This window comes from Sus scrofa, chromosome 16 (assembly GCF_054392235.1).
Source record: "Sus scrofa isolate SSC_HxYL_T2T_F1_AM1 chromosome 16, Sscrofa_HxYL_maternal_Yorkshire_Landrace_v2.0, whole genome shotgun sequence".
Lineage (NCBI taxonomy): Eukaryota > Metazoa > Chordata > Mammalia > Artiodactyla > Suidae > Sus > Sus scrofa.
In genome coordinates this window covers 20,168,001-20,187,880 of record NC_139398.1, presented here as the reverse complement: position 1 = coordinate 20,187,880, position 19,880 = coordinate 20,168,001, and the positions used below count along the sequence as shown (strand labels likewise).

General features: G+C 33.2%; 1 protein-coding gene across 18 annotated transcripts in view; it reads left to right on the top strand.

Annotated features, from left to right (window-relative positions):
* CDH18 (cadherin 18) overlaps positions 1 to 19,880 on the top strand; it is a 1,020,178-nt gene that overhangs the window by 983,133 nt on the left and 17,165 nt on the right. For all 18 annotated transcript variants that reach the window (XM_021076971.2, XM_021076969.2, XM_021076964.2 and 15 more), the window contains one exon: positions 5,965 to 6,082. In XM_021076971.2, the coding sequence (XP_020932630.1) occupies positions 5,965 to 6,082 (118 nt within the window). The remainder of the gene's footprint in view (positions 1 to 5,964; positions 6,083 to 19,880) is intronic.

Below are 19,880 nucleotides of genomic sequence, written 5' to 3'. Positions count from 1 at the left end.
ATACTTCTGTGGGTATGAACGTATGCTCTAAAATAAAAAAAATGGTAGTCTCAATTTTCTGGCTGGAACTCTCTTCATATTGGCCTATGACCTTGACTATTTCCATTGATCTCTCATTTTGTCTATTTTTTGCTCATTCAAAAGTTCATTCAGGCATTCTCACTGTTGCTGAGATTTGACCTCTGTCCACTTGTGCTGAGTAGAAACATGAAGACAGAGTTTTGGGTGAAGGATTAAAAAAAAAAGCTTTTATGGCTTTGACAGGCAAATAAAGCCACAGCAGGCTACTGCCTTAAAGCCTGTGCCCCACTTTGGGGAAGAATTGCAGGAAATTTTATACTCTAAAAGGAGAAAACGGGGTTTCAGATGAGAAGCAGGATCAGGGCAAGCATGCATTCTCTTTGGGGGAATCTTAGTCATTGAAGATTGTGTCAGGAGATCTCATGACCATGGTCTTCTGTGGTATTGTACTGCCTAGAATAACAGTACTTGTGAAAAAGGCATATTGATCAGAACAAACTGGGAAAGTTCCTGAAACATCATATGCTAATATCTTTAACACAAAGGCAATTGTGGGTTCTCATCTTTAGTTTGTGGGAGTGCTTGTGTTTAATCTGCAATCCAATGATGGAGAAGCAAAAGGAAGGGATCCACGCTGTTCAATTTTAAGTATTCATTTCTAACAGAAGTATAAGGAATATAACTTTTCTCTTAGGTGTATAAGATGGCTAGTCATTATGTGTATCCCTCGAGGGGGATCTAGGATCCTGCCCCAAGGCCATACTATTGTTGCTTGTCTGTTCATTGCTTGTCTCTAATCCCCTCCCTTCCTATTCCATTTTTAAGAGAGGGCTAAATTTGCGAAAAACTTTCTTTCTTTTGTGAGTCCCATTAACCATTTATAAACTATTTTTTTCTTTGTATGACTGTTACTGCTTTCAAGAAGTAATTGCTAGACTTAGCACTTGAAATTCTAATATATTTTGATTAAGTTATAGGATTACTTCTTCTTATTTAAAAACTATATTCAAGGAGTTCCCAATTGTGGTGCAGTGGAAACAAATCTGACTAGAAACCATGACATTGTAGGTTTGATCCCTGGCCTTGCTCAGTGGGTTAAGGATCTGGCCTTGCCATGAGCTGTGGTGTAGGTCACAGATGTGGCACAGATTTGTTATTGCTGTGGCTGTGGTGTAGGCCAGCAGGTGTAGCTCTGGTTAGACCCTTAGCCTGGAAACATCCATATGCTGTGGTGCAGCCCTAAAAAGCAAAATAAATAAATAAATAAATAAAAACTATATTCCCATTTAGCCTCATTGTTGTCTTTCATATTGCATGATTTTAGATAACTGGATTCTTTATGTTGTTTGAGGCTTTGTTCCCAACTATTTCACCAAAATGAATTTAGATTTTTTGTTGAGGGAATAAAAATATCACTTTTAAGATATTGATCATTAAACCTGTATTTAAACAAATCATGACCCATATATGTGGTCAATAGTATGATTAACCCATTGAGGGGAAAATGTGCTATTGTTTAATTTTGCAGTCTTTGGCTCATTTACAATTATGAGTTGTAGCATTTTGGGGAAATGCTATGGTTGTAGCATTTTGGGGAAACTTTGTGTATTTTGAAGCAGAGTTGGGATAGGAAACTCTATTTAAATAATGATTTGTGAAATAGGTTTTCTCAAGTGTATTTGTATTGCGACAGTTCCTCTTTCTGTGACAATTGGTTTTAGAATTACAGACGCCTCTATTATGTATGTTGTGCATTTATATATAACAGCATGGGACTATGGCAAAGAGACTGGTCTTTTCTGAAAGCAGAATTTCAAACCATATATAACATCAGAGTTCAGGTCGATTCGGATATCAATATAAACTTCAATAATATATTTCTCTGAGTTAATATATTTTCCTGTTCTGAAAAAAAAAAAAGAACTTTTAAGTAGATTGCATGAAAAAAAAATATTAAAAAGAAAACCATGCATGCATGAAATTTGAAATAAGTTCCCATAGTAGAGTGAATTCAAAATAGTTGAGACATACAACTACCTATACCTAGAAAGTTTGAAAAATAAATGAACGGAAAGCTTTCTATCATATTCATATTGAATTTTCCCTCTGTATTTTTTTCTTGCTAGAGATAACCTTAGAAAACATAACATATAAAAGGAAAACATTTTCTTACATAAAACCAGCCTCTGACCCATCACATCCAATTATTAACAATACAACTTAGTGTGAAAAAAAGTTAACTAGATCAGTAGAGGTTTTACATCTTGCCAAAGATAGACTCAGCTAACAAAAGTTGGTATTATTTGATAATAAATAAATGATCATATGACCATATTATAAACTTCATTAATTTAAAGCAGATATAATGCATTCCATAGAATTTCCTTTTTAGTTTAAATTTTCATTTTTTAGAGTTAGCTCATGTACTAGATAGAACACTGTGATATTTGTATAAATTTCTGACATTAACTGTTGTTACATAAAGCACTCTAGAAGTAATGGATTTTAAATGTGTTTTTAAACACATTTGTTTAATAGATTAAATGTGTTTTTAAACAAAGAGATACATTTATTTAATAAAAGAAATAACAAAATTGGTTTTAATTACTTTCTACCAAAAGTGAATCCTTATTCATGATTGCTATCAAAAAACTGCTAGTAATTATTATAAATACCACCCATCAATTTGAATTTTTTCTCCTTTTGTTAGACTAAATCTGACTATGTTTTTTTCCTATCTCTAAAAATAGTTAAAAGTTTTACTCACTTATTACGTAATGTACAAATGATAGAAAACATCCAAGCTGAGATAGAAAGAAAGAAGGTCAGAAAATAAATTTTTATGAATTGTAACCAGTTGCACAGATAGCACTGATAACACAGTGTAGATAAATCAATAACTCCAAGAAAAGGGTAGTAAATATTGATGAGGGAGACGTGGCAATTATCTAGATATCTACCAGAAGTTTAAGCCTTCTACAAATCATAAATACATTAGCTTCTTAGGTATGTTTTCTTAGGTATCTCCAATAGAAATTTCATTTCCTAATGAAAGAGAAAAGATGATCAGTAAAACAAACAAAAAAGAAATTTAATATATCTTCTCTTATCAAGAGAATACCTAAGAGTTCTATATTAAAAAAAAAAATACTAGGCTTTGGAAGCACCCCTTGGAAATATTATGGTAACATATAAGTAAGATATATGTTCAACAGTTCTACAAAAGTTCAAGATGAATGATTCATGCTTAAACAACTGTGATAATAAACTTATCATTTACTCTGTAGAGGAAACTGAGACCCCTTTCTGGGGAAGGCAACTTTGCCATCAGCAAGCTTCCTGGTAAATTCAGGTTTGAAATTACCTGTATAAAAATGGAAAGCCTATTTATATCTTTAGAGATAACAGAAAAATTATAAATGAAATATAATATCAGTGTTGAGCAAATGGAATGAGCTCATGCTTGTAAAAATATTAAGAATGTCTAAAATAACTTATACATTAACTATGAAATGAGAAGGAAAAAAATTGTTCCAAAGATGTAATAACAGAAAACATAAAATCACTTTGTTTAAGTTCATTGTTCTTTACCAATCACCTTCAAAATTACACTCTAGGATATGAAGTGAACTTGCAAATGTGCCAGTATGTTATAAGGCACCCTAGAGAAAATAGGACTGCAAAGTGGAGAGTCATGATGAATTAAGGAAGAATAGGGGTGAGTGAGAGGACATTTATTTTCCAGAAGAAAAACTTACACAGTTGTCCCTTGATATCTGTGGGAAACAGATTCTAGGACACCTCCTCTCCCCATTTCACCTTGGGGATACCAAAATCCACAAATGCTCAAATCCCTTATATAAAATTGTATAAAATAGTATTTGCATATAACTTACTGGCATCCTCCCATATATTTTAAATCCTCCCTAGAATATGTATAATACTTAATACAATGTAAATGCTATGTAAATAGTTGTAAATACAATTAAAAAATGCATGTTGTCAATGCATGGCAAATTCAAGCTTTGCTTTTTAGAACTTTCTAGAATTAAAAAAAAAAAAAACCAAAAACATTTTTGTCCACAATGGTTGAATTCCTGGAGAGTTCAGAACCCATGGATACAGAGGGCTGACTGTATTTGTTTTATCTAACCCTGAAAACAACCTTGAAAATTGATGTTTTAATTTAAATTTAATATTGAGAGACTAATGTGTAGAAAATTTAGTTCTTCAGATTTTGCACACTTTGAACTCTGGAGCTTTTCCTGCACTTGAGTAAAATCATCTAGATTGCTTCTGCTTATCCATGAAATTATTCTATTTATAGTCAAAAGGCAATAACAGCAACAAAAATTTGTCCGGAGACTAGTTATAATTTAAAAGAAAAAGAAACCAATCGGTCAGCAAATGTGTAGATTTTCAGTTCATAAATAAATAATAGGGAGGGAACTAATGAGCAGAATGATAGAAGTTTCTTGGATTATATGGGGGGAGAGGATTTTACCCAGGATGTCTTACTGAGAAAATAAATTCTGAGCCTTGATGGGAAAGCTATAAGGAGTGAGCCATGTGGACATATGTAGGAACTTGATCATTGCTATATCCTGAAGCACTTTCTTCACGTTTACTTCATGAAAACATGGCTTCCTAGTCCTCCTACCCTGACCACACATTCTCCTTCATTCCTCCTCATCTCCCTCACAAAATAATGGGCTCAGTAGTTGGAGAGGAATTTAGGTTTTAACTATGATACACCTGGGTAGATTATTTCATCTGTATTTGGAAATGGGGTGAGATTGAGTAAAATGTTTTTAGAAATTATATTCTTTATTTTTAAATGGATGTGCTATATTTCATATGCATGAAATATTATTTTAGCATTCTACTTTCCCTCTCTCTGTTTTCAATTTCTCTAAAGAAAGGCTGGACAGACGACATCTAAGCATTAGGATACTAATGTTTTTCAAAAGGAAAATATTATCTTGCTTATTTTTTCAATATTTTTAAGATTTGTAATGGCTCTATCTATTGGAATGTGTGTACTGTTCTTAGGCTACTGGGAATTTTGTATTTATATATTCTAACTTTCTTTTCTCATTAATGTGTATACAGTCCAAATTTGGAAACTGCTTTCTCTCAGCTGCTAGAGATGAAAAATATTCCATAAAGCTCTGAGTGGTCTGGTTTTGCCTCTGCCATTGTTTTACAGATCTGAGGTACTTCATACTCCTTTGGGGACTTAGGGTCCTCATCTCTTAAATACAGGGGCTGGGAGTTCCTGTCGTGGCTCAGTGGTTAATGAACCAGACTAGTATCCATGAGGACACGGGTTTGATCCCTGACCTTGCTCAGTGGGTTAAGGATCCATTGTTGCTGTGAGCTGTGGTGTAGCCTGGCAGCTACAGCTCTGATTTGACCCCTAGCCTGGGAACCTCCATATGCCATGGGTGAGGTCCTAAAGAGACAAAAGACAGGAAAAAAAAAAAAAAAAAAAAAACACAAGGGCTGGGTTATGATCTCAAAAGTCTCCTAGAAAGAAAAATTATGACTCTACTGCGTTTGCATTTACTAACTGAGAACAACATGCACTGAAAAGCTGTTCTACATTAACACTGGGATCTTTATATCCGTACAAACAATATTTCATGTCTCCCCAAACAGGTGTTCATACAAAACCTTACAACTAATTGGCCCCAAGTTACTGTGGGTGATAAAGGAAAAAAATTAAATGTTTGTGTCTTGCTAAAAAATAAAATGTGAATGATTATAAGGTAGGCTAATACGTTTCCTAAAAACTAATACAAGGGAGGGCACACTAACTGATACTTTTACTAGATTAAGAATTTGAAAACGTGCAAGGTAGATACTGAAAATGTTCAAATATAATAGAAATCAAAGGAATAAGCCAAATTAAATTTACTATTTAATTTTGTTTTTCCTTAGGTTATTCATACCATCAGTGCCACCGATAAGGATGATTTTGCCAATGGACCAAGGTTTAACTTCTTTCTTGATGAACACCTGTCTGTAAACCCAAACTTCACTCTGAAGGACAATGAAGGTGAACATGAATACATATATATTTTTAATCTATGTGGTGTCTGCTTTGACTTGATATGGAGTAGGCCTGAGCAGCTTTGCTTTATTCATATATACCCATGAACAGAGTGCAAATCAACATTCAAAGTCAGTTTGATGTAATTGTGTTATTATCTGTGAATAGCTTGTATTTAAAACTGAGCCATATATACAAATAACTTTCATTGAGATTATTCAGAAGCATCCCTTTAAACAAGACGTGTACATGCAATATGCTCTTGGGCAAATTTTAAGAGAAATCTTAGCTGACAAACATGTTTATGAGAGCTATTGCAACTGCTAGGAGGTAGAAAAAATTTAAATTAGGAAAAATGAAAAATATGTCCTAGGGACAGTTAGGAAAGGAAATGCAATGTTTGAATCATCTTGCATTAGCAGGGCTATCAAGACATACTGTACACATTATCTTTCCTCTTGTTATTATGAATAGTTTCTGAAGTATGTGTAGATACATATGCATAATTACAGAGCATTGTGGAAATGTTTTGTTTGTTTGTTTTTTGGCCACATCCCTGGCATGTGGAAGTTCCCGGGCCAGGGATGGAACCCATGCTGTATTTGCAACCTGCATTACAGCTGCAACAATGCTAGATCTTAATGTGCTGAACCACTTTGTAACTTCCAGGACTGTGGAAATTTTAAAATTAATTTTTTTAACCTTCTCTATTACATGGGGCAAAAAGAACACCATCATAACTAGGGAAGATTCAGAGTTCCTGTTGTGGCTCAGGGGGTTGAAGACCCAACATTAACGCTGTGAGGATGCAGGTTTGATTCTTGGCCTCTCTCAGTGGGTTAGGGATCCAGTGTTGCTGTAAGCTTCCATGTAGGTTGCAGATGCATCTCTGATGCAGTGTTGCTGTGATTGTGGCACAGGCTGCTAGCTGTAGCTCCTATTTGACCCTGGCCTGAGAAAACTTCCATATGTTGCAGGTTCGGCTGTAAAAGAAAAAAAAAACTAGAGAAAATTCACCGTAACTTAGATGCTTTATTTGGTAGATTCCTCAGATTGTGTAAAAGTCATTCCTACGTATGTAAAGGAAACATTGTCACTCAATATGTACACTGTTCTGATTAGCATCACCTTTATTCTGCTCAAGACTATTTTTTGATCCCATTTATCTGAATAAGCTCTTATTTGGGATTTAACACTTGGCACCAATTCGCATCAAAGAAACAGATGCAGGTACATTTTGGGGTAAACATTTAATTCCTTCCCTGTACTCTTCATGGAGAATCATTGTCAAACACAAGAAAAAATAAAATCACAAAGTGAGAATGCACTAAAATATGCTTCCCATTATCCCTAAGTTTCTTTAAATGATCACAACAAGGATACTAAATTGTGCATGTAGCCATAACAAGGTTTATATGAAAATACCACTTATTTGTCTTTCTCATTTTAACTATCCCTGTAGTCAGCTCTACTTATGATACTACGTATTTGTGCATATTTGTGTATGAAAAATAGTATTTAATTGATTACTGCACATTTATTTACATTTGAACATCCTAGTCTACATCCCAAATATATTTACTATAGTTTACTATGCTAAATATGTAAAAAAAACAATTCATATTTTTCCATATTTAAATAATTACATAAATTAGGGAGTACTCAACTTTCTGCCTTGTAGATTGAAATATACTATATTTATAAATTATATTTAGAAATCATATTTTGGTTGATTTTTTTCATTCCAATGAATAATTTAGTTTACATTGTAAAAGTAATTTCAATTTGATGATATTATAAGATAAATTGACTTAGATTTTAAGATGTATTATAGTCAAGCTATTTAATCCCAAAATATTTTAGAGAAACAAGAGAATTTTACTGTTGTTGAAATCCACATTAGTGATTAAAATCCTTCATTCAAGATTATTAGGCCTGGAATTTTTTAACTTAACTAATGAATTTATTCAAAAGGTCTCAATTCAATGATTTTAACATGACCAGTGCTAGGAACTCACATTTAAGAAATTCTCCTCAAACACATATACACTCTTTTGAAAGTGTTCATAATACCAATGGAAAATTTTTAACATTTATTTTAACCATATATATGAATGCTTTAAATTAGCCTGATGATAGCTGTGTAAGAATAAAGACATTTTAATTTATTTTAAGATTTATTTAAAATAAATTAATTCATTATTTTATTTTATTTTTATTATTTTATTTTATTTTAATTTTCTAAAATAGTTATTTCCCCAATACAATTTTTTTTCCTACTGTACAGCATGGTGACCCAGTTACATATACATGCAGACAATGTATTTTCATACATTATGATACTCACACCAGTCAGAATGGCCATCATTAATAAGTCCACAAATAACAAATGAGGGAAGGGGTGTGGAGAAAAGGGAACCTTCCTGCACTGTTGGTGGTAACGTAAGCTAGTACAACCACTATGGAGATTAGTATGGAGATACCTTAGAAATCTATACATAGAACTACCATATGACCCAGCAATCCCACTCTTGGACATATATCCAGATAAAACTTTCCTTAAAAGAGACACATGCTTCCACATGTTCATTGCAGCACTATTCACAATAGCCAAGACATGGAAGCAACCCAAATGTCCCTTGACAGAAGATTAGATTCGGAAGAGGTGGTATATATACACAATGGAATACTACTCAGCCATAAAAAGAACAAAACAATGCCATTTGCAGCAACATGGATGGAACTAGACATTCTCATACTGAGTGAAATAAGTCAGAAAGAGAAAGACACATACCATATGATATCACTTATATCTGGAATCTAATATATGGCACAAACGAATCTTTCCACAGAAAATCATGGATTTGGAGAATAGACTTGTGGTTGCCAATGGGGAGTGGGAGGGAGTGAGGTGGTTGGGGAGCTTGGGCTTAATAGGTACAAACTATTGCCTTTGGAATGGATTAGCAATGAGATCCTGCTGTGTAGCACTGGGAACTGTGTCTAGTCACTTATGATGGAGCATTAATTTATTTTAAAGATTTTGGAGAATTAATGGAATTATAAATAACACAAATAATTTCTTTTGGATAGAAAAAGCAGTGATTTGCTTAAGAAAAGATACTAGTGCACAAGTGAAAACACATGCTTGAGCAAACAGCCTTGTATATCCCAGATAAGACAAGCCACTCAACTTCTCTGAGCCTCAGTTTTTACCTCCTTAAGCTGAGGTTTGAAATACCAACTCTGTAGTATTGGAAGAATTAATGATATTATGTGTAAAAGCATTAGGGTCAAAATGGCTTGTTTTCCAAACAGAAGACAGTTATGAATAATAATATATGAAGAGTAAGTTTAAAATGGGATAGCCATACCAAAATGAATACATACATTAATGAGTACATAAACACCTCTCTGAACAACAACCAGAACAAAAACAGAGTAAAAGTCAGCAAATCCAGACCTGCTGGGTTCTGTAGTTTGGGATTGAATTTTGGGGCTGAGTTGACATTTACATGCCCCTAGAACATAAATAAATATAAAAGGAAAAAATTAAAACCTTTATTTCTTCTGTGCCCACTGCTTACATGAAAGTGCATATTCAGAGAATAGAAAGCAACTCCAAGCCAGAGGGAATGATCAGGAAACCATTGGTTTAACGGCATCTCCCAAACTTCTTTATAGCAAAGGGTGAGTGGAAAGAAGAAGCTATTTCCAAAACAAGACAGAGAAATGCATTTTGTTGTATATGATAAGCCTGAAAATCAAAAAATTAAAAGACAGTAAATAATAAGAAATGTCAGAAAATGAATTTGCTCTGAGAAATACAAAATACATAAATGAAGAGAAAAGGACCCTGATATAAGTATGTTTAACATTAAAAAAAAAAGAAAATAGCAGGAGTTCCCATCATGGCACAGTAGAAACTTATCCACTAGTATCCATGAGGATGTGGGTTGAATCCCTGGACTTGCTCAGTGGGTCACCAATCTGGCATTTGCTGTGAGCTGTGGTGTACACTGCAGAAGCTCCTTGGATCCTTAGTTGCTGTGGCTGTGGTGTAAGCTGGCAGCTGTAGCGATTCCACCCTAGACTGGAAACTTCCATATGCCTCAGGTGCAGCCCTAAAGAGCAAAAAAAACAAAAAAAAACCCAAAAAACAAAAAAAACTGTCTTGTGAAAAGATCAAGAAGTGATTACATGAAGTAAGACAATAATGTAAGAAAATGTTGGTATAAAAATAATTTTAAAATCTTTATCCAAAATAGAACTATAATTTTGGATAGATATAAAAGTATATAATGTGATATGAAAATATATAGAAGTTTAGTATTACACATATACTTATATGTAAATATAGAGAGTTAAAAAATTTTAATTTTGTTTTATATACATATATGTATGTATACAGATCATTTGCATACATAAAAGTATATATAACTATTAAATATATAGAAATCTCCATAGAATTATATTCAGAAAATATAGATTTAATTATATCTATATAGAGATGTAAATTAACCATATATTTAAAATTTAATTAGGTATAAATATATATTTATAAATACACATGATGTATAAAGGTATATATGTATATAGGTAAAGGTATATATACACACATACATACACAGAGATACAGAGAAAAAACAATAAAAAAATTAATATACAGTATTACCTCTAGCCTGGACACAAAGCGGGACTTAAGTCAAATGTAAAATTCAAGCAAAGTTAAGGTAGATTCAAATTTTTAAAAATCATTAGAACACTTAACAGATATGGAATATAAAATATCCAGAAAAATGAGGAAGAAGTTATAACTACAAGCAATATATGTAGATAAAATTGCATGGCAATTTTTTAAATTTTAAAATATGTAGACCTTCACAATAAACATGAATACCAAAAGGCAAGTACAAAATCAAAGCTATACTTGGATATGCCAGTTGAAAAGTTCCAAACCTCAAATAAAGAGAAAAAATAAACTAATCAAAAAGAAAAGGCCCAATATTCAAAAAGCAACAATAATTAGATCTAAAGTAGATTCCTGTTTTAAAAGCAAAATAGATGACAGTAGTTGATAAAAATTTCATGCTCAAACTGCTAAAGGAAAATAATTTTCTATTGTCAAACTTCTCTATATTTAGTTAGCTTGGTAAGCTATCAGGAATTAAGGGAGGACATTTATTAGAGATTGCTTCTGTTGTATAATAAAGAAACTTTCATTTTTATCTACTGACATTTTGGCAAATATTGTATTAATCTTTGATTTTAGGATCACTGCAAGGAATAACAGACAAAAAAATTCTTGCAATTAATATTTTATTTCAAATGTTAAAAATTGAAGAGTTAACACTAACTTAATAGAATGAGAATCTGTAATTTCCAAAGCAAGGAAAGATTTTTTAAAAGTTAAAAAATAAAGCTTATTTTATCAATAGAACAAAGGCCAGAAAGTAGAATAAAAGATGCAAAGTAGATGCAATAAAAACATTTTTATAAAGGGTAGAAACTAGTTCAAATATACCATAGTCACAGATTAAATATCATTCTTAAAAATATTTTGGGGAGTTTCTGTCATGGCTCAGCAGGTTAAGGACCCAACTAGTATCCATGAGGATGCCAGTATCCATGAGTATGCGGGTTTGATCCCTGGCCTCCTCAGTGGGTTAAAGGATCTGGCTCGGCTGTGCTGCAATGTAGTCAGGTAGCTGCAGCCCTGATTCGACCCCTGTAGCCTGGGAACTTCCATATGCCTCCGATGTGGCCATAGAAAAAGAAAGAAAAAGAAAAAAGGTATTTCATTATGTTTTTAAACTATATTGTTACATGCTATTTGCAAGAGATATACCAAATTTAAAATGTAACAGGAAGTTTTACATAAAAAGTTAGAAATGTTTAGCTATCACTTTAAGAAAAAAACCATTGCTAAAAAACAAAACAAATTCAAAACTTGTTTTCTTAGAATAATACACATTTATTAATTGTTTTAGCTTACATTTCTAAGAATTAGCAATTTCTGATGGGTTCAGCTGGCCAATTCTTCTAGTCTCAGGATACTCTCAATCACTACAATTAATCATCATTGTACTGAATGTTCTCCTCAATCACAAAAGATAAAACAAAAACAAAAAAAAGGGAACAATAATAAAAAGAAAACACAAGATTATCATTGTTAACAAATGATGCTATTGTCTTTGCGAAAATTTAAGAGAATCCATAGAAACATCTTAGGAAACAAAGGGATAGATTGCCAGATTTTTGGAATACAAATAAATGCCTCAAACGGCTAGATTTCCTATATGTAAAAAACATGAATAAATAGCAAATCAGATACAATTTAAGATGGTAGAAACCAATTAAATTAACAAAAAGTCTTTTTTAAGCTCATCAGAGGAAAAATATCCAATAAAGTTTAAATTTACCATTATAAAAGGAAATGTTAATGAAAATATTAAAAAAGATAAACAATGTATTTACCACATTGGTAAACCAAAATGCTCGAATTTCCATATTACTCTATAAATTAAATATAACTTTAATCATAACTAAATTTAATAGTCTATTAATAAAATGCAAATGATAAAGGATTGAAAAAAGCAAGAATGTAGGAAAAGAAGCTGAAAGAAGTCATAGTTAGAGGAAAGAGAGTAAAAGAGGGCATATCCTAGTAGATAAAAGACATTATAAAGACTTACATCTCTATAAAAGGAAGAAATGGCTATCAACTAAAGCAGTGGGTGTTTGGACTACCTGTAATGGGATGTATTTACTATATGGGACTCTTACTTCCATCAATATCGAGCAGAATATTAACTCAAGGAATAATTTATTGTTTCCTCTATTATAGAAATGATATTATAAAGATAGAAATGTAGTGTAAGTCCTTACGGCTGACTTTTCTTTTTTCTTTTTTTAATGCAACTACCTGATTAAAATTTGATTAATCAACAGAGAGATCCACTTCAAAGAGGCATCCCTTTTGTTTCAAAGATGACTGTCTTGAATAAAACCATTGCCAGATAATAGTAGATAACACGCCAGCTCCCCCACTGCCCTTTGTTTTAGAGATTTGGGGTGATTTCAGTAATTGATCATTTGGGCTGTATTGTCTTTTTTCACCTCTTCCTAAAATTTAAATTCCTGCTCTTATGTTAAATTCATCTATAAGGAGTGAGCTAGAGAAATCCTAGGTCCACACCCTTGACCCTAATAAAAGCTGAACCCCAGAGACAGATACCTTACTAGTGTTTAGCTCTAGAATGATAGCTAATGTCCTCATAGGAACTAAAAAGATCTTCCTCCATCTATAGCTTTGGTGGGATTCCCCTGTTTACCAACTAGATCTGCTTAAATTTAAGACAGTGCTTCCATGTTGCTCCAGATCTTTACCATTTGTTAGATCTTGTCTGCATCAGGTTTCATCCCTCATCAATTAATTAATTATTCTGAACATTGGAGAACAAATATTTTCTTAAATGTTCCATCCTATTTATATAAAAGTTTCTTTCTTTGCAGTCTATTTTATTTTATTATTCACTATGGCATATGCTGGGAATATACTGGTAGAAAATACCAGCATGCAGCTAATACTTTTCTCAAGGAAGTAAGTGCCCTATCAAATCAAATATATTCACTGAAAAAAAAAAAAAAAAAAGGTCCAAACGGTCACTGCTTTTGATAGTCATTTTTTATTGATAGCCTTTTTTTTTTAATAGAGATATAGATCTCTGGTAAAATTCTCTATCCTTTCTTTTATGTTTTCTATCTTTCTTTTCTCTATTTTCTTAAATATATTAATCTTGGTGATTTCACAGTCATTATCAGCTACTGTATTTTTTTCTATAAAGTGATAGGTTTTGTTTTGGTTTTTCATCAAGGGTACTGGAGAGACAGGATTGGGATATAAGACTTGTTTCCTAATATGTCTAGTAATTTTTAGTTGAGTGTCACACAGTGTCTAAATCTAGAAGAGACTCAAAAGGTAACATAGATTGTTCATTTTCTTGGATGAGCAGCTAGAGAAGGGCATTATTACAAAGGTACCTTAGAGATATTGTGCGTTCAAGTCTAACCTACCACAATGAAACAATTATCATAATAAAGTGAGTCACATGATTTTTTGCGGTGCATATAAAAATTATGTTTATACTATATTGTAGTCCAGTAAGTGTGAAATAGCATTATGCCTAAAAAAGCACACACTTTACAAAAACTACTTTATTGTTAAAAAATGCTAACCACCATCTGAACATTCAGTGAATCATGTTTTTGCAATGTACTATCAAAAGTTACTGATCATAGATCACCATAACAAATAAACTAATAGTGAAAAAGTTTGAAATATTAGTAGAATTATCAAAAGGTGACACAGAAACAAACACAAGTGAGCAAATGCTGTTGGAAAAATGGCACCAGGAGACTTTCTGGATACAGGGTTAGCCCAAACCTTCAATTTGTAAAAAACATAATATCTGCACAGCACAATTAAGCAAAGCCAAGATAAAAGGAGGTATGGCTTACTTCAATCCAATCGGGTTAGAGCTAAATCAATGCTAACTTGCAGTTTTTGTTTAGATTCAGTCTATCTCTGATTTATCTGTCTCTAGGGCATGGCCCTCAAGGGCTTTAAATTCAGAGCCTATTTGTGCAGGAGGGCCATCTTTGTATGTTCAAAAAGAAGAGATGGAAGAAAAAAATCTCTTCTTTGTCTTCCAGGGCTTTTCCTATTTAGTGTCTTAGATCTCTATGAAACTTTCAATTTAACTTTAAGCTTTCACTTTAACAAATGCCTGTAAGGAGAATCATCCCTGTGTTTAAGGTCCTTCAATTTCCAATATGATTGCAGGCCCAGGAGCCTTCTAAAACTTCTCCTATTTTCACTGTCCCCACTTGAATTCCAGCTTCTTTTGAGTTCCTAGCATAACCAAGGAACACTGTAATCAACAGTTCACCTCTACACAGTTTTTTTGCCCTCTCTGGAATCTTACCCCTCAACTTCTTTTACTTCAGCATTTCTTTAATGGCATTAAACAGAAATTTCTTTGAAGATTTTGGTCTTTTCTCTTAGTTACTGACAAGGGAGTGGGAGTGTTGGCTAGTCAAAAACTACAGTTTTATATAGACCCACGTTTTATAATGCCAGAACCATTTGGCAAGTTTCATTAAATAGTTGAGATATAAACTGGACTTGGAAGAAAGTACACAGTTCATTAACAATCTAATTGTCATTGAGATGCTGGCTGCCTGGTTGTTTGCTGATAAGCTACAGACATTTGTTCTTAAAAATTTAATTAAAATGGGTTCAGAATCCCATCCTATGTACTGAGCAAGACCAAGATTTGCTCCAAAACTTCTCAGGATTTTGAGAGTAGGTATACAACATTGTCACTCTTTGTGCCATTTACCAATTCAATCAATTTTTCCCTATTTCTCTGGCTTTTGTTTTCTCTGTTACTCTTCCATGCCTGCTATGTGCTCAAAGCACAAACTATTAGCAAGAATAGGGGTGAGCAGAGGGCATGGAAAGAGCAGCCCAACTTGACAAATATCCGATAGATAGGGATAACAGAATTAAGGAAAACATAGCCTAAAAACTGATGTCAAACTCATTATTTTACAAAAATATTTACTGAGATAACATGCACAGCTAAATAAATATAACCTATGGATGGATCCTAAAAAATTACCTCCAAAGCAGGGTAGCGTTGAGAGTCATAAGAGGAAATTTCAGTACTAACCCAACTGAATTTTACTATATTGAAGGAATCGCTGGGAATCAGAACTCAAAGAACTTCCCTAAGTGGAAAATCACAGAACACTGCAGAGTCATGCAGGTTGAAGAAGAGAGGCAGTTAACATATACTGAGGTGTACTTAAAAGTAGAAAGAGAAAACCATACTTAAAAAAAAGATTTTTTGAGTTGATACATGAAAGTATTACCAATTTAAAAATTCTGGGAAGATGATACATTTCAAATGGACAGTGCTGAATTCTGAATTAGTAATCAGGAAGAGCATAAAGGAGGCTACTCTGCCCAAGAGAACAGTGCTTTCTCCATCATTCCTTCTCTTGGTGACCTGGGAGTTAGAGTCAGTGTCCTTGGGCACCTCTCTGCTCTTTTGAGTCTTGTGGCGTTTTGCTACCTCTCCTGGCTCCTATTACGTACCACTCACTTCCCTTTTTCACCAACGTATTGGGAGCACTTTCTCCATCTGTACTTGGAATCATAACTCTGGGACAATTCAGTGCCCCAAAGAACAAACTGACCAGCACTTCAGTCACCTAACACCCAATACCCCCACAGTCATCAACCAGAGCAGATGTATGATTTAAAACGAGAGAAGTAGTTATATGACACCCTGTACTTCCCTCATCATAGCTCATATCACACTGTGGGCTCTCTCTTCATTTAGACTGTAAGCTCTGTGAGGACAGGGATTTGTGCCTGACTTATTTACTGCTATATTCCTAACTGCTACCATACTGCCAGACACAGAGAATATTTTCAATAAATATTCATTAAATTAAAAAAAATGAAAGAAAAGGTAGCTACATAAGCAACATAGAAGAATGTTTTAGAGTTAGACTTTGGAAACAGGTTGCTTCAATTTGAAACCTGGTTCCTTTGCTGATTATGTGTGAGGCCATGGCCAAGTTCTGGCTCCCAGTGTGTCTCAGTTTCCTCTTTTGTCAAATGCAGATAGGGAGGCAATTATTACTGCTTCATTCTTATAAGGAGAGAACAAAATATAAAGAATTTGAAATCACACACAAAGTGCTACAAATTATAAAGAGTGCACTGATGATAACTGAAAAATAAATAGATGGAAAAAATAATAATGAAATATCTGAAGGAATTACTTTGAGTAAAGAAATATACAGGTTTAAGATTCTAAAATATGTATGTAATCCCAGAGAAATTCCCTAACTTGTGAACTAAGAAGTACATTTACAAGATTCTAGACAATGAATTAAAATTATAAAGAGAGTAAATGGCACTGAAGTACTCATTTGCAAAATTACAAACTAATAGTTAATGACATGTTAGAAGTTCTTGAAAAAACAAAATACAATAAAATAGATCTATTTACAATAACATTCATGTGACAATAAGGAAAGTATATTTTAAAATACTAAATGCTTCAGAGAATATAAAAATTGTATCAATTATTGCAAAATTCCTCTTTTTTTGGCTTTTTAGGGCCACACCTCTGGAGGTTCCCAGGCTAGGGGTTGAATCAGAGCTACAACTGCCAGCCTACACCATAGCCACAGCAACGAAAGATCTGAGCTATGTCTGCAACCTATACCACAGCTCACTGCAACGCCAGATCCTGAACCCACTGAGCAAAGCCAGCGATCCAACCTGCAACAGCATGATTCATAGTCGGATTTGTTTCTGCTGTGCCATGATGGGAACTCCAATTATAGGAAAATTCCACTGACAAAATATTTAAAGCTAGCAGCCAAATGAAAATAAAACAAAAATAAATTTCGGAAAAGTAAAGATAATTTAAAATAAATATACTTAAGTATTATAAGGAAATGATTTGTGTTGTTATATTTCACATAAAAGCAGTGAAAATATTATTATAGAATTATATTTTAGGAAATACAATACTTCTTAAAGAATGTCTATGTAATGTACTTTGAATATTTTTAATAAGAATATACTCACGTATCAAAATTAAAATGAATAAAAACATCTCACTCACACACACACACACACACACACACACACACACACACAGAGCCTTATCCTCTTCTCTGACATTTTACATTGGCTGCCCAGAATGTTCTACTCCAGCCTCACACTATATTACTATTCACCACCATTCTCTCCATTCTTAAAATGTTTTTCCTCTGAAAGAAATTCTATAGTCAGCTCTTAAGTTAACATTGTTTTTCTCCTGCCATTCAATCTTCAAGGCTCTATGCACTGTCTGTGTAGGAGGCAGTGATCTAAGCTGTCCAGAATGCAAGAATTAAAACACACAACTCCTGCTGTCAAGGGACTTCCCATCTATTTGGGAAAATAAAGATATGAAGTGTAACTTGCAACTGAAGGCTGTGACATGTGTTACTTTAGAGAAGTCACTAAAAGTCATATCTTTAAAAGAATTGGATCATGATTTGACTTGGGGCAGGGCAAATCAGAGAAGAATTTTTAATTAGGCGGAGAATGAAGACAGCATGGAGATGACAGAAGGCAACATTAGTCCTAAGAATTTAGCCAGGGAGATGTAGCAAAACCAAGATACAGGCGTTTTAATTCACTGTTAAAAACACTAAGTATTAAATACTATGATACATTTGGTGCTCCCCCAAAATAAATAAGATACTCTGCCATTAATCCTTTTGTTGCTCTACTACTAAATTGTGTTGAAAGGAAAAAATTGTACTAAACAATGATCTTCAATATGTATCTGGCAAGTTATGACCCCTTACTTATTAAATAGGAAACACAGCAATTAAAAATTGTATTACCTTAAACCAATGAAAACATGATATGTTTTCTGATTAAAGTGTAGTATTTCCTACAACTATATTCCCTTCAATTTGTGATAGCTAAACTTTTCATTCTGACATCAAAAAGTTAATTGTATAATTTCAACTTTTAACCAAATATCTATAGCAAATAATGAACTATAGTCGCGATGTGAGGCTAGGGTTACTCCTGAGGTCTGTACATACAATACCTTTTTTCATTATTTTTGTAGTAGAAAAGTATAGCCTAATCCACCAATATCAAATCATCATTAGTCTACAAGTCTGTTCTGCTTCATGATCTTTAGGCTGCCTCTTTAGGGACTAGGTCTTATTTGATGCAAGGAGAATTACCATACTAATTCCTAGGCTTAATTCCAGTTGTCAAGTGCATTTGTAAATCTTACAGATTTCAGTAGGGGAAGAGGTCTTTTTTTACTATGCATATATTTGTATCTCTGTTTGCAGGGTTCTAAATCACATCTAATGTGCTTTTCTGACTGAAAATTCTCATCATAATTATGTGGATAATTTGCTATCAAGAACACTTGCTACCTATGTCTCTAGGTTTTCTTCTTTAGATATGTGTTTTCCATTTCTGTAGACATTTTCAATCTTTAAAAATGAAAAACAAAGAGAGAATGGAGTCAAATAGCACATTCTTTTTAAAATAATGAACAAACTGTGTTGAAAATGACCATTTTCAATTACATTAAACAGAAGATAATATAGACTGTCACTTTCACCTCGTTACAGTATTTAAAATATTTCCCCCGTGGTTTTATTTATTACTTTATTATTTCCTTGTAACATACTTCTAAAAATGAAGGTCACATTATTTATAAGTTTCACAATTTTTAGCAAAATACTTAATAGCCATTGTCATAAAATATTGTCTTTGTGGTGTTTGGATTTGGTGAACAAATATCTAACAAATATCTAAATTTACATTGCACTGATCTTAAAGGAAGATTTTCACATTTGAATATGAGCTGTTAAGAAGATGTATTTGAGGTCTTTTCTTTCAGATTTCACACTCCACTGGTAGTGAAATGCAGTTATTTAGTTTGATACATGTTGGTAACCACAAGAGATTTTATGTTTATTTTGTACTTCCTTGGCATCGTTGCATCCCTGGTTGTCAATATTCCCAACATTTATTTTTGTCCTTCAAATGAGAGCTCACAGCTGGTGGTGTAATGTGCTTAATTTCTCTGTAGATTATAACCATTTAAAATTCTCTTTTTATCCACAGGGGTTCAAGAGACCTTGTAGTGTTTCTCCCATTCCTAAATAAAATAGCACACACAGTCTGTCC